Source organism: Apodemus sylvaticus, chromosome 9 (genome assembly GCF_947179515.1).
Source record: "Apodemus sylvaticus chromosome 9, mApoSyl1.1, whole genome shotgun sequence".
Classification (NCBI taxonomy): Eukaryota; Metazoa; Chordata; class Mammalia; order Rodentia; family Muridae; genus Apodemus; species Apodemus sylvaticus.
Window position 1 is genome coordinate 102,116,983 of NC_067480.1, and position 16,588 is coordinate 102,133,570.

General features: G+C 38.4%; 1 protein-coding gene across 1 annotated transcript in view; it reads left to right on the forward strand.

Moving 5' to 3' along the window:
• Positions 1-16,588, forward strand: part of Khdrbs2 (KH RNA binding domain containing, signal transduction associated 2) — a 471,528-nt gene that overhangs the window by 290,408 nt on the left and 164,532 nt on the right. The window contains exons 5-6 of the mRNA XM_052192875.1: positions 9,266-9,393; positions 14,121-14,319. Coding sequence (XP_052048835.1) covers positions 9,266-9,393; positions 14,121-14,319 — 327 coding nt within the window. The remainder of the gene's footprint in view (positions 1-9,265; positions 9,394-14,120; positions 14,320-16,588) is intronic.

The window sequence follows — 16,588 nt, forward strand, 5'->3', positions numbered from 1 at the left end:
AACAAAGTAGGAAAAGATCTTCACCAACCCTACATCTGATAGAGGGCTAATATCCAATATATACAAAGAACTCAAGAAGTTAGACCCCAGGGAACCAAATAACCCTATTAAAAATGGGGTACAGATCTAAAACAAAGAATTTTCACCTGAAGAAATTCGGATGGCCGAGAAGCACCTTAAGAAATTCTCAACATCATTAGTCATTAGGGAAATGCAAATCAAAACAACCCTGAGATTTCAACTCACACCAGTCAGAATGGCTAAGGTTTAAAAACTCAGGAGACAGCAGGTGTTGGTGAGGATGTGGAGAAAGAAGAACACTCCTCCACTGCTGGTGGGACTGCAAGATGGTACAACAACTTTGGAAATCAGTCTGACAGTTCCTCAGAAAACTGGGCATGACACTTTCGGAGGACCCTGCTATACTACTTGTGGGCATATATCCAGAGGATTCCCTGGCATGCAATAAGGATACCTGCTCCACTATGTTCATAGCAGCCTTATTTGTAATAGCCAGAAGCTGGAAAGAACCCAGATATCCCTCAATGGATGAATGGATAAAGAAAATGTGGTATATTTACACAATGGAATACTACTCAGCAATTAAAAACAATGAAGTCAGGAAATTTTTAGGCAATTTCCTAATTTAGGCAATGGTTGGAACTGGAAATGTACACAATGGTTGGAACTGGAAAATATCATCCTATGTGAGGTAACCCAATCACAAAAGAATACACATGGAATGCAATCACTGATAAGTGGATATTAATTAGCTCAGAAGCTCTAAATACCCAAGACATAAGTAACATATCAAATGACTCCCATGAAGAAGTAAGGAGAGGGCCCTTTTCCTGGAAAGGCCTGATCCAGCATTGTATGGGAGTACCAGGACAGAGAAAAAGGAGGGAGGTGATTAGAGAATGGGTGGAGAGAAGGCTTATGGGACATATGGGGAGGGGATAACCAGGAAAGGGGAAAGCATTGGGAATGTAAACAAAGAATTTAGAAAATAATAATAATAAAAAATAAAAAAGACATTTGTACATATGTATTTTTACTTTGATTTAAAATATTTTAATAATATAATAAATATGGCATATTTCTGGTCATGCATCATTTTAATTTCTATTTTTATATATCCTTCAATGACTTTATTAGTTTTGTTTTATAAGTGTCTCAGACACTTCATCTAAGTTTTTCTTTGATCATAAATTTACTTAAAATCTCATGTGATATTTTAATTTGTACAAACAGATTATATCAAATTTTATATTCCACTTATAATACATGACTTTTACTTATTTTGTGTGTTTATTATCCCAGTTGTTTATTTAAATAGCTTCTGTTTCTTTGGCCTTGATCTTATATCATTTATGCTGGATTGGCTACTCTACTACAATTTCATTTTCTATTGATCTTTAATTTTTTCCATGTTTTAATCTGTAGAATTTTTATCTTAACATTTTGTGTCCCATAACTAGATATCTAACTGCTTAATTATATGAAATATCATTTATAATTGCTGTTTTAATTGCCTTACACCTAAAGCCAACATTTATGTCAGTACTGGGAAAGTTTCAACTCACTAAGAGTTTGTTGTTTTTCTCTTTTCCTTGTTGTGAATTTCCCTTGGTGTTCCTTTGCATTTATATATATATATATATATATATATATATATATATATTATATATATATATATATATATATATATATATATATATATAAATTTTTTCCAACTTGAAATATATAATGCAAGTTGGAAAAAATGGCTTTATGTGCCAGCTGGTTTACGGGAATAGTTCTGAAACAGCAGTTCTGTCTAATAACATTGTGAGTTTAGATTTCATCTAGCTCTACACAGTCAATTTCCAACTTTCCCACAAATCATGAAATAATCATTTATTGCCCATTCTGTTATATGAGCTACTCAAGCCTGTGTATTTTGCGCTAGTAATCACAGTTTTGTTTGTCTTTCTAGACCTTTTCTGACACCATAAAATTATCTTTTGATTATGAAAATGTATTCTCTGTTCACTTCATATTGACTCTGTCTGTGAGGACAATGTTTTTGCTAATTTGGTCGATGCCTGTATTCTTCATTTTCTTTCTAATTGTAGGAGATGGCATACTAAAGAGGTGTGCTTCCTACATCCACAGAAATGTGCCAGTATATCAGAACAAGAACAAATCAAAAAGTGAAGAGTGGTAGGAAATGTGAGGAATACTTTCCCCTGCACATGAGGGGCCTTGTATCCCTCATTTAAATCCCTGATGCTGTACATGTGGATATCGATCCTTTATCCATCAAGGTGCAATCATAAGATGCATGGGGTTTACTTGTGATGCACTTTAGACTGCTTTGAAGTCAGCAGTTCCTACAAGGAGGCTTTATTAGTGTCCTATCTACTATATTTAGCTAAGATTTATTGACCTAGTTTCAGACTGACACATGCATGAACATCTATATAGCTCTTTCTAATTGGCTTTTACTTAATAACAAACACTAAATCCTACAGCCTATCTTTCTGCGGCTTGCTCACGCCATTTTACTTACCATGAACATTCTCTGTTCTGCATGTACCAGGTTTCCCAGTCCTCATGGACATGGACGTCATCATAGTTGTTTAAAAGTACTGATGCTCATGAATAAAGGCACTTTCAAATCTCCTTGTGTAGATTAATGTATGACTGCAAGTCTTTGACTCACTTCCACTGCTTCAATTTCAGCTCTCTGGTGGTGTACATTGTCAACCATCTTTCGAGAGGCTCATTTCCCACTTGTACATCCTCTTTGTTGAACCATCGTGTCCAACCTTCTAGCTATTTCAGAACTGCTGGGTTTTTTTTTTTCCTCATTGACTTTTATGAGTTCATTGGGTCTTTACAAATACAGTCCTATATCAGATATGCTTTTATAAAGTGTGTCAAGAAGGTACCATTTCTTCTCACTCTCTTGAAATCATGATGAAATCTTTCATTTAGCCTGCAATGATTTTCAAACTGTTTGGAAATAATCAAATCACTGCTTGCATTAATAATTACCATGCATATAAACTCTCGTGTGATGCTTAGGCAGAACCTGATAAGTCATTTAATATATTATTTAAAATATTATATTAAAAATATTATATTTATTTATAAATAGTGATAGTGGATATGTATATATGTATACATATATCCTTATATATAAGGATATATATATACACGTATTGAAAGTTTCCTAAATTTCTAAAAACAAACAACTTTAAAAATGATTTAGAGGGATAGTGAGTAATTTTGAGAGCACTGGTTTCCTGCCTTCAGAGACACAACATTAACTATCAAAATTTCAGTAACTTAAAGACTGTAAGGAGTGCTATTTATCTGAGTTGATAAACTCTTGCCTGGCATGAACATATCCCCAGTATATCATAAACAGGCATGGTCGCATACCCTTAAACTCAGAACTAGGGAGGTAGAGGATGAAAGGTCAGAAATCTCTCTTCCTAGACTAGCTTGGAAACTTGAAGCCAGCCTGTGATACACAATCATTGGTATAAACATAATATTTAGAAGGCAGTTTGCCAGCACAACCATTTAGCAAAACAGTGCATGTAGCTTACACACCAGGTAGTGTGACCATCACCTCACAGACATAGGTTTTTGCCATGTTTGCAGTATCAGACATGAATCTAGTCCTATGAAACAGGCTTCAAATATATTCAGAGTGGTTGGTTAGTTGACATTTTATAAATATCTGTGAACTTTGAAACTGAAGAGTAAGCTTCAAAACATCGAAAATACAGGCATTAAGAAAAATTAGCATTAGAATTTTACCTTTTCTACAAAAAGGGCTGATGTTGTAGGATTATTGGCAGCAGCCAACCATATCAATCCTGTTTATGAACTGATATTTTATGTATTTTTCTGAAATTATGCCTTACACTATGATTTAACATTGAAGAATCTTTGAGGACCATTGTTATTGTAAAAAGTGTTTTAAAAGGGTTTGCTTTATAAGGATAAATTAGCATATGTTAAAGGATTAAATTAAAGCCTATTATTATTATTATTGAAAGTTCAATATTATTCCCATGTCATGTGCTTGACAGTTTGCCAAAAAATTAAGTAATGTTCTCATTTATTATTTTAAAACAATCATCTAATGTGTGTTTTTAATAATCATCTCCACTGAGATTTTCTCCCAATTCCTTATACATCTAATTTCATGTCTTGTGTCTTGTGTTCTCTCTCTCTCTCTGTCTCTCTCTCTCCCTCCCCCTCCCCCTTCCTCTCCCCTCCCCCTCCCTCTCCATCTCCCTCTCTCTTTCTTGTAGTTCTTGCTGACCAACTTAACCTGTGAGCCAGCCCTGCCCTAAAATGTGAGCCATAGACTGCTGTTACTCCACTGAATAAATTTCTTCTCTCTCTCTCTCTCTCTCTCTCTCTCTCTCACACACACACACAATCAAATTCCAATATCTCCTTATCTAGAGGTGGGTCTGTGTGCCTAATTCCCTTCCTTAATGCTGGAATTTTTATGAATATGCCAAGAGCATTTAATATATAAGCCCAAAGTAACTTTGATAAACGGAACTTGATATTTGAGGCAGCTAAAACTTGACATATATAGTAAATGAATAATTTTCTAGTATCCTAAATCTATCTAGTATCAGGTAATAACACATTTTCTACACTAGCATAAGTTAAAAATTTTACAATGATTATTTTTCTGTTTTATTTGTTTCACATATCTTTACAGGCAGAACTCATGTCAGTAGCTAATGTTTTATAAAGAAAATACAAAACTAAGAAAGAAAATGAGCCATTCTAATAATTCTACATAATATATGCATTCAACCTGTTTTGTAATCATCACAATTGGTCATGAGTTTTGAATAGTTCATAATGAGAAATTTTAATAACAGGAACAAAAGTAAAAGATATTTGAAACCAGAAGTTGCCATCAATAACAATTTGTCTCAAAGTCAAAGACATTTTGAATTTCTGATATTCCATTTTCTTTGATGAATTGGTATTCATAGAGGTTTTATATGAACTTTACACGAAGTCATAGATTGGGCAGATTCCTAACAAATTTTAATTTACTCTTGTTTGACTCTATTTTGCTAATGGATTTCCTAATTTCTAGTGAGCAAAGCTTGTTCTGTGGTGGCTCTGTGAAGCTGCCTATTTTTTTGTTTGTTTGTTTTGTTTTTTTTAGACAATGTCTACTAAAGTTTGGTTGGGGGGGTGTTTTGTTTATTAAGTTTCCCATCCATTCCAGCTTAGTTATAAGTATGATATTGGCTCAGAGCCCATATTTCCTTTTTATTTAGTTTTTACTTTGATAAGACAGGGTGGACCTTAACACATAATCCCGTGTCTAAGTTTCCAGATTCTAGAATTGCAAGCATGTGCTGCCCCCTTCAGTTTCACATTCTTGGTCTTGACTACAACTTCTAGATGTTGATATTTCTGCAGTCCTCTTTGTAAGCCCCCCAAAGGACTGCAAGCTACATTTCTTTTTTTTTATATTTATGTATTTATTTACTTAATGTGTATGTATGTCTCTGCCTGTGTGGTTCTGTGTGTGTGCATGTATGCGTAGTTTGCTGTGACAATGACAACCATAGGGAGGGAAAGGACCTCGTACAGGAAGAGGTTCTTTCCTTGTACCATGCAGATTTGCAGGATAACTCGGATTGTCTGCCTTGGCGCTAAGTGCCTTTATTGAGTGAGGCATGTCCCCAGCTTGTTCCACAGTCTTAAATGTGTGGCACCAGAGCCTGTGGAGTCTTAATGGAGAGGATTTGGCAGTAAAACGGTTCCTGACTAAACCCCCAGGTTGCCTATTAACACCTGCCATTACCTGCCATCTAAATGTAAGTTAAATAATCTTCCCAATTTGTATGTTGGCAAAACGCCACCACAGCAGATGGAAAAGACTGTATGTAACTGGGAAATTATGCATATACATTTAATGTGCGGACTGTGCACAGTAGTCCTTTCAAGGAACATCCGAACACCCTTCTGCTCTCGGCTTTTTTTATATTGTTTACACCATATGCCAGCACAGGGGGAGGGCCTTATCTGAGAAGCAAAAGGGAGCACATACATTTCATGGCAATTGTTTCATAAAATTATCTCATTCTGGGGAAGGAACAGATGAAAGTTATTGAGAGTATGCATGTTATTATTTCAAAAATTGAAAAAGGCAAAACATTTTAGAAATTACAGGAAAAAATATAGAATGCTTCGTGATCTTAGGAACTTGACATTTTCAGAATTCTATATTTCCACTTGAGTCCTTGAAGAAGTGAATGCAAGAGGTGATTAAACATGGAGGGATCTTGTCAGAGAAACTGCTCTTTTGACAATATCAAAATAATTGTGAGAAATAAGAAGGACTCTTTTTTTATTGAAACCAAGGAAAGAGAAGTATGAATTTCTGGGGTTCTTTGATGTAATGAAGTTATGAACAATTCTTCAATTCAGCAATGCTATAAATGAGTCCTTATAACACAGGACTCCAGCATCTGCTGGAACGGATTTATTTTACCATCAGGACCTGAGAAAAGCTCTTGGTAACATGGCCTGAGGCATGTAGTATTTCACAACTGCAGTAGCAAACACAGTTCTTGGTCAGTTACACTTGTAATTACTTGACTCTGTTCTCTTGGTCACCATAAACCTGGAAAGTGACTAATCTGTGAAAGAGAACATTTCTAGATAAGTTCACAAGGAACTCAGGTGGACATTGTCAAATAGTGATTTTACATACATAAAGTTATTCTTTGGTGTGAAATACGCATCTATCCAAAATGGCTATTCCTTCTAGGTTAGTAGATGTCTCCAGAGCAGAAAAATAACAATGTCACTGAATTAGTGAATGCACATATTAAACAAAGAGATTCAATAAGTAATTCAAATTATTATAATCCCTAGATATTTTGTTCAGAAATATTGAATTCCATCTGACACTGCATCTGGCCCAAGAAAGAAATGGTAACGTCAGACCAGGAACTCTCATACAAAGTAGTGGGTGGGCAGTAGCTATTTAAGCATGACTCTGAAGCACAACTTGTGCATCCTACACTGACAAATCACCTGTGTTGTTAACAACTTTAGATCAAATCAACACAAGATTCTTAATGGCGTTGAAGTACCGGTTTATTGTCTTTTATCCTGGAAAAATAGATTTCTGAGGTTTGCTGCTGATGTTTCTGATCTCTATCGGTTTGACCAACAGGGGAGAACTCTCAAAAGGGCCTCTACGTGTCCCAGAAAGGACTGCAGAAGGGACAGCGTGACTAGAATTTCTCCACATGTTCTCTTCCTTTCCAGAAAACTGAGCTAGACTTTTCCTCCTTGTGACATAAGACTTCCCAATGGCAAAAAGCTCAAATTCCACTACACAAGCACTTTACACTCACTTTGGTTACATTTGTAATGAGCTGAAATTTTTAACACAACCAAGGCCAGGTTAAGGTTTCTAGAACTTTTCAAAGGCATGGATTCTGGAAGTGCCAAACAAACTGAGGACTGATTTATCATATCTCCCTGCTGTGTAACAATGCCAGTCTATCTTTTCTTAATTCATAAGGATGTTGGACAAATACAGATTTGCCACATGGGAAAGGCAGCAGAAACAGCGTTGTAATCAGCAAGATTACATGGGACGATTATGGGATTCATGTTCCATTATGATGACCAGCTGTTTGGATTCAGTAGCAGGAGGATTGGTCTGCATTCATGGCTCTAGTAAAGTAATAGACATGTTTTTATTCTTTTTCTCCAGTCTAGTTGGCACTTAAACATAAAGGCTGGGAGGTAGAAACTGAATAACATACAACTTGTTAGAAGTCGGAATTTATCCTTTATACCTCTTCTGTCAGCTGTAGTAAACCCACCATCACTATAATCAGGTGCCGAAGAGGATGCACATTAAAGCAACATGTTGAAAACAAGAAAATAAACTCTTCAGCGTGATTAGCCCTTCACTTGTAATCAAGACAGTTTCTTGAGTATGAAGTAAAACTGTGCATCAAGAATTTCCCAGACCTTGTGCAGCAGAGGTGTGTGGCTGACTGTCTTTCTTCATTTCACCTCAGTCACTACATACACACACTTTATACTGAGATAAATGGCTACTGTCTGCTGATACCCTGGACATTTATCTCAAGACTGGGCTCCACATGTCCTCCCTATTGGCTCAAGTGCCTCAAAAATGTTAAGTTTTAGGACCTATACTCTGTGTGTGTGTGTGTGTGTGTCAGTGTGTATATCTCTGTGTGTGTATATTTAATGTGTCTGTAAATGTGTGTTTTGTGTATGTATATGGATGTGTGTATGTATTTAAGCATCTGTATTTGTGTGTTTGTGTGTATGTGTTTATTAAATGAGGAGAGAATTAAAGATAAAGACAAGTGCTTCACCCAAGTCCTCAACTGTGAAACTTGCTTTACATTGTGACTCCCTTCCCACAGATAAGGTACATAAGGAAGTCCCCAGTTGGAACAGCATTGTAGGCCAGCCTCTTTGGTGGGATTCCTGTGTCTGAGAGCCTGGTGCTGCACATTATTTTAATGAATTTAAGAGACTCTCACCTGCTCTGTGTCTTAGGGCTATTCCTGTTTGGGCTGCGAACCAGGAGCTATTTGAGTAGCAGGCACTCCTGATCTATACATATTCATCCAAGTGAAGAATATTGGTGCTGGCAGTTGTAGCTGAGGTACCTTCCGTGTGTTGATACTACAGGACTGCCTTTCTCCTTCAGATAAAGCCTAAAATGGTATTTAAGGTAATTAAATCCAGTGTCGCAAAGAACACTTTCCCAACGGAAGAAGCAGCTTCACGTTCTTTATACAATAAGAGGCTTGAAGAGATTTGCAGGTTCTTTAGCATCATATCAGGGCGTTGTGCACTAAGAGCAAAGGGGCAGACAAAGCTGTGCTTTTTGTCTCGTTCCACTGTAGCCCAGATTGACCTAGAATTCAGGATGTTCTCCCGCAGTCCCCTGGGCTCCCGGGAAGCACCCTTTTCCACCTCAGGCTCCTGAGTACTTGGGTCAGAGCATTGAGGGAAGACATGGAACTAGCCTTGGCTCTGTTTCGTGTTTTGAAATGACGGTGACTGATTTTGGGGTCTCTCCCATGTTACACATATGTTCTGTCACTGAGTGGAATCCTCATCATTTCTCTTATTGTTTATGGTGTGTTTGTGTTTCAGCTCCAAGAACTCAATTTCTGATAGAGACTCATCTCGTTGTGTTTTTATCTTCTAGGACTACAATGATGAAATTCGTCAAGAGCAACTCCGGGAGTTGTCTTACTTGAATGGCTCAGAAGAATCTGGCCGGGGTCGAGGTATTAGAGGCAGAGGAATCAGAATAACTCCCGCAGCTCCATCAAGGTACACATTCTCACTCTGAGTGTATTAACAACAAATGCTGATAGCAGATGATGACCACAGGCCTGTGCTGTGCCATTCTGCTCTGTCATGAATCTAAAGAGAGCTAAAAGGTCTCACACCACAAGTCAGTAAGACTGGATGCTTACACAAGATAAGAGGCACATCTACTCAATGGGATGATTATACACATGAACTCATCCATCGCGGTTCTTTTTAAACTTGAGATAACTACTTCTTTTTAAAAAAGATTTATTTATTTTATGTATGTTTGTACACCATTGCTCCTTCAGACAAAACTGAAGAGAGCATCAGATCCCATTTCAGATGGTTGTGAGCCACCATGTAGTTGCTAGGAATTGAACTCAGGACCTCTGGAAGAGCAGGTGGTGTTTTAAACGCTGATCCATCTCTCCAGCCCATAACTATTTTTACAAGTAAGGAACAAAAGTTGGGTGGGCCAAGTATGGTAGTCCAGGCCCTTTATCCCAGAACTCAAGAGACTGAGAAAGGTGAAGTTCAGTGCCAGCCTGGTCTACATGATGAGTTTCAGGCTAGCCATGGAACTAGTTTCAAAAACAAAACAATGAAAGTTTGATAGAATATTAAAATACTACCTGAATAATAGATACATTCTGACTCCAGAGTACTTAACAACTATCCTTAAAAGCCTAAAGCGGTACCAATGAATCTCTGCTCTCCTCTCTGACCCCAGAATTAGGTAAGAGAAGTTATACAGTCTTTGCTTACTTTTAAATTGAAGAACATCTTTTCACAGTGGAAAAATACAAATTTAATTTATGGTGTACATAGTTCTTCAATGGATACAATCTTGTCAAAATGAACAGAATATCACATTCTTTTGGTTTTGTAGGTCTTTGTCATTGTTGAGTTTTTTACCAGAAAACATCCATTTGCATAAAGGCAAAGACGGATGCATATTCCAATACCAAAGCCAGAAACAAAACAGAAGAAAGAGAATGCAGACTAAAATACCTGAACATCAATTCCATAGGCAGAATAGAAACATCATTAAGCCAGGCATTGTGGGAAGTCTGGGGTCATAGGATTGAGTTCCTTCTGCCTTCCGAGGATGCGTTCGCCATCACTCTGTCTTGGCTTTTGTTTTGTCCATATTGCTATTGCCGCATCTATTTGCTCTATCTTGCTGCCCCATCTATTTTGAGAACGCCTACACTCTGTCTAGACTTCTATGAAAAGTGTGATCACTGTGAATCTTCTCATTTCTGGCCTGGATCTTAGAAAACTTGGAGCCAAATCTAACAAAGTTTCATCTAACACACATACACACACACACACACACACACACCCCTCCCTCACAGCTCTCACACACAGACTGTTTAATTCATTTAGCTCCTTCCCTCTATAGTTGACTCATATATTTTCAAAGAGTATTACCTAAAATAATATCTCATCTGTCACACAGAAATCATTTTAAGACTTGCTAAGGTATGCTGCAACTCTAATTAATGCCCCAAACATTTCAATCTTTGAGAATATTCCACCCTTTTTACATTTAATATTTTAAAACCTTGTACATTGATCAGAAAAAAATCTTATATTTCCAAATGGAATATTAAGCAGTGAAATTCTGGGGAAATGAATTCTTACAAGGAAAAGACCAGAGAAATTCTAGAGCTTCTTTTCCTATTTCATTTCAAAAATAAAATCTAATCGTGGTAACACTTTTCAGGGTCATTTGCTCATTGATATGCACTTTCCTGACCAGATACAACACTTTTTATGAGACCAGTCTTTTATAAAAATTTTGCATTTCTAACCTGATGTTGTTAGACTCTGAAGCAGCATTCTTGCAAGTCATCTCAAATAGGTTAATCACTTCTGTGGTTCAGAAATATAATTTTTTAACAGTTATAACAGTTGAGCAGGAATACCTTAACCACATATTTGGTACACCAAATGAAGTCACACATTTCTTCTGCATTCTTTGAGACTGTAGTTCCTTAAAATAATTCATGTGTTTTATTATGAAATCTCAAAAGCAAATAGTAGTAACAGATTTTGCCATATTATTGACATACAGAATTGGGTGCTTGATGGGACCTTTTGGCTTAGATTATTTGCCAAATTTGAATAGACTTTCCCTTTGGTAAATATTTATTCTAAAGTTCTTAACTGAATAAATCATGTAGCACTATTATCATTAAGAGCAGGTTTTAAAGTATAATGTGGACAATGTTAAGAACTAACATACAGAACTCATGGTGTATTAAAAGAGAGGCATAACCATATCTCATTTTCAGAATGAGGATCGCACACAATGCTGTGATGATAAGAGCAATGGATTGGGTCCAGAGATAAGAAGTGGAGAAAGACAATAAATCTTGCCTGGGGAGACAACCAGGATGAACCTATTGCCCAAGGCTAGAAATGAACAGCACCTGAAATACAGAGAGACAGAGTGAAGAAAAGAATAAAAGTCCAAAGGAACATTTTCCAGATAGTAGTTCAGGGGAGTCTTAAATATAACTCAGGAGACGCAGGGTCATGGGAGCTGTAAGAGAAAATCGGTAGGCTGGGAGCTTGGTGGGTTTGGCCAAGAGTCTTTTCCCAGTGCTGAGACCAGAGCTAAAGAGATGACGGCGTTCAGTTCAGAAAAGAACAGGACGTGAAGATTAAATGCAAAAAATGTTCTTGGAAGAAGTCAGAAACTAAAAGAATCATGCACTGGGGATTTGGCCCTAGACGGGATCCTAAAATAGATGACGGATGTTGTAAGTTGCATGGGAGAAGGTGATGGTGCTAATATTGCCAGGAAAGGGCCGAGCATATAAGGGAGAATGAGACAGACACTATGGCGGGGATTGAATGTCAGTTGGAGAAGAAATAGGATGAAAAATTAGAATCCACATGAGCATGACGCCATTGCAGAGCAAAAACATGATATCGATTCAGAAATCTAGATAGCATCTATTAAGAACAATCATGATTTTAGGCCTGGGTAATTAAAATATCTACCCACCGTTACTCACAGACATAGCCTGCACATGTAATTTATGATCAACATGTGGACATTTGATGGTATTAAAGTGCTAAGCTCAGCAGTAATTATTATTGCCATTGTCAGACCTGGGAGTATGTTACTTGTGAGAAACAGGCTTCTGGAGCCTGTGTGAGATACTTGTTATGAACAAATACTTGACACAAAGCAACCTAACTGAGGAAAGAAGGGCTTATTTTGGCTCAATGTTTGAAAGGAATGTAGTCCTTAATGTTTGGAAAGGCACAGCGGATGGTGGCTCATAGCAATGCGAACCTGTGACTGGAACAGCTTAGCTCCCACTGGTTCAGCGGTGGACAGGATGGGGGTTGGGCTGCAAACCTCAAGGCCTGTCTACAGAGAACTAATTCCTCCAGCAAGACTTGCCCACTCCATCCTACAGAGTCTAAACCATCACGAGTTGGATACAGCATGTTCAAACATCTCAAATGCAAATGACAACTCTCAGGGAAGGTGAATTGCACCTAACAGATGTCTTTAATTCATTAGGATAGCATAATCTTGGCTTCCCAGCCATTGTGCTCATAGCTGGTGTTCTAGCTTTGGAAGCTTTATGTCCTCTGATCCAGGCTACTGTTTTGTATATTTAGTTCGCATGAAATTATCTACTCTTAGCCGGGTAAGCCAAGGATTTTAAAACGCTCTGCCAGCAGCGCGCCTTTTCTTCTTTCCTAAAGCTCATTTTCTTCTGGGAAGAAAGAGCCAGTCTGATGGCTATTCAGAGCCGAACCTGTAACCTGCGCCTCCCTGCAAAGGCACAGGCAAACACTGTGATTGTAGGTGTGCCAAAGATCATCATTTTCCTGAAAGCTTTCGTGGCCCCGCTGATAGCAGTGCTTTCTAGAGGCCAACTTTCAGGCATAATACACGGTGAAATAACCATGTATTTGCTCAAAGACGGCAGATAAACATCCTTTCTAAAGGTTTTAGAATGGTAGAAGAGCGGCTGCATCCTTTGATCTCACGCTTTTGTTCAGATCGCTTTTGTGTTAAGTCCGTGGTATGGAACATTCAATCAGCCTTCTCATTGTTGAGCGCTAATTCCGCAACCCTCGAGTTAGCATGTAAAAATATGTCAGTGACTGCTCCAGCTCACACGGTGAAGGCATGCTGCATGCTGATAAATCGGGATTGTGAAGTTTTAGCTACTGTAACTATACAATGTCATCATTCTGCTCAGAAGATCACATTTTATTAAGATCCTTTTGCTGTTGTTGTTGTTGTTGTGGGTGGGTTTTTTTTTTTTTTTTTGAAATGTGACCACATCAAAGATCATTGTCAATAATCCCAAGCATGGAAGTAATCCCCCCCCACACACACATGAACACACATGAACACACACACACACCACACTCTGTCTCACAGTAGCCAATGTCACATCTCAAGCAATACTCTGGTTTGTCTTTCTAAGTTTGGAATACAAACAAGGTAGATTTCCATGTTCTCTTTCCATGTTTTTTTTTCTTTTCCAAATTATTTATTAGAAAATATCAAAATACATTGCATGAAACATATTGATTGCATGATCATAATATTTAAAGAAATGTATTTTAATATGATTCAAACCACTTTAGGAATTATATAATATCTATCAGAAGGAGAGACTGATTTGTCTGAAGGCAGTGAGCTGAGAAAGTCATTTCCTGTCTTTCTGTCGCCTCATGTGCATGTCAACTATTTCTTCCAGGGGCCGTGGGGGTGCTGTTCCACCACCACCACCACCTGGACGAGGTGTCCTTACCCCTCGAGGGACCACTGTGACCCGCGGAGCTCTTCCAGTGCCCCCAATAGCAAGAGGTGTCCTGACACCGCGAGCCCGGGGGACAGCAGCAGTACCAGGATACAGAGCTCCGCCACCTCCAGCTCCTGAGGCTTATGAAGAATATGTAAGTACCCCCAAAGAAATCAGCCTCAGGGAAGGTTTAAATTTACCAACTCAGAAGGTGGCACACACCTTTAATCCCAGAATTTGGGAGACAGAGGAAGGCAGATTTTTGAGTTGGAGGCCAGCCTGGACTACAGAGTGAGTTCCAGGACAGGCAGGGCTACACAGAGAAACCCTGTCTCGAAAAACAAAACAAAACAAAACCAAAACAAACAAACAAAAAAAAGAGGTAAATTCTGTTCTGTGAATATCAAATGTAATTTTAATTGCCAAACCCTAATGTCATTTACAGCAGAAGTTAGGCCCCAAGTTTACACTCTGAGAACGCTCTGAGAAAACCTTTCATTCACGGATCTCATCGGCGCTGTGACACCAGGATCTCTCACATGTGAAGAATCAAACTCTGCTGAAATATGCCTGACTTTAAAAAGTTCAGTCAGCTTTCAAGTTGGAAATAATTACAAGTTATTATAAGCAGGCTATGAATCCTCACACGATCAGAGAATTCACTTGGAACCTAACAAACGTGCGCGGGAAAGCTGATCAACAAAGATGCGAAACACACAGCTAGCATCCCGTTGCCATGACTTCCTTTATGTTTCGCCATTTGGAAGAGATGAGATTGGCTTCCAGACCTGAAATGTATAGAGTAAACAGGAAATGTGGTGCCTCTAAGTACCCTCCTCCCATCCCCCTCTGTCTCCAGTATTTCTCCTGGTTGGGTGGGGCAGAACACGGCAGTGTCCACTCCACCACCTTAAAAGGTCACAGTGGCAACAAAAGTTCCATTGCGCTAGAGTTCCTCCTGAGGCACACATTAGTATATTAGGCTAACTTATAGCTCTCATGACGAGATGTTACTGTCAGGAGAATGGGTAACACCGAAGCAGCCACACAGGGAAGTCTTCATGCAACTACAAGGGCAGGCATCTCACTATTTCTACAATAGCACAGCATGGATAATAGAAAAGCCCAGTATACATAGTTTTTTTTTTTTAATCTCTTAAATTATATGAAAACCTGTCACTGACCACATTTTAATTTTTTGTTGTTGTTAAAAACTAATTGAATGGGTGCATACAAATTTCAAGTGAGTGTGCTAAGCCTCTAGTGATGATCTGTGTAGCACCAGACAGGGAGGGATTATATTCAGAGATGACGCTGATGCTGCTCAGGGCTGTACTTTGAAACTATTGATTCCTCTGTAAGAGGTAAGAAAAACAAAAGTTTAAGTGTCTCAGTAACAAAATAATAGTACCACGCTGAGTTGATGCTGGAAATCGCAAAGGAGTTCTTAACTCTCAGATAAAATTTCTCAGAAAAAAAAAAGGTTCCCTTTATTATAAATCACAGTATGAGCCAATTCCCGCCTTACATACACCTTCTCCTGCTGAGCCTCAGGATTAAGTTTCTAGCCACACGGAATGCATGGAGGTAATCAAATCCACTCCAAGCAGCTGGTCTGACAAGAAAGTGCTTACAGTAATTGAGACTGCTGTTTTAAGATCATTAGTGTTAGCTGAATGTGTGTGCGTGCATGCTTCTGTGTGTGTGCATGCTTGTGTGTGTGTGGGGGGGGTTCTTACATATCTTGACTTTAAATATTTTTAAGCTTCTTAAAATATTGTTAAACCTCTTTGGAGTGGAACACATCTACAATTACAGATCCATCATCATAACTGAGGTACATTAGGAAAACTGAAACTTGGATTTTAGCAAGAACTCATATAGAATAGAATAGTAATGTCATCAGATCTGCCAGAGGCCAATCCATTGGAAGAAGTGAAAAGTGAAACTTTTGAAGGTACAGCTGGCTCCATTCAGGGTCTATTAAGGCACACGGGCTGATGCAGATGCCACCAATGAGTTATTAATTTCACTATATTACTGGAGAAGGAAACAGAAGCTTAGAGTCGGTTGTTTTCAGTCTCCAGGGCTCTGCTGTCATCGGAACGCTGGTCTTTCTCTCAATAAAGAGCAGAATCCTCCCTAGTCTAAGCTCACAGAGAATATGCACCTGCGTAAACAGATGGCCTGCATGTCATCTTCAGCCAGGAGGTGACTGAATGTCCCAGTCAATATTTAACACACCTTCCCTTTCCCTTCATGAATTCTTCCAACTACAGAGAACTGGGTGGACATTCCAGACAAGCAGTGCTAGAAATATGCCACCTACAGAGTTTGGAAAGACTGTCAGAAAGTTGCATTCTGGGAGAGACTGAGTTGGTCCAATAAACACCACCCTTGATGGATTTCCTGTGTAAGGCTCT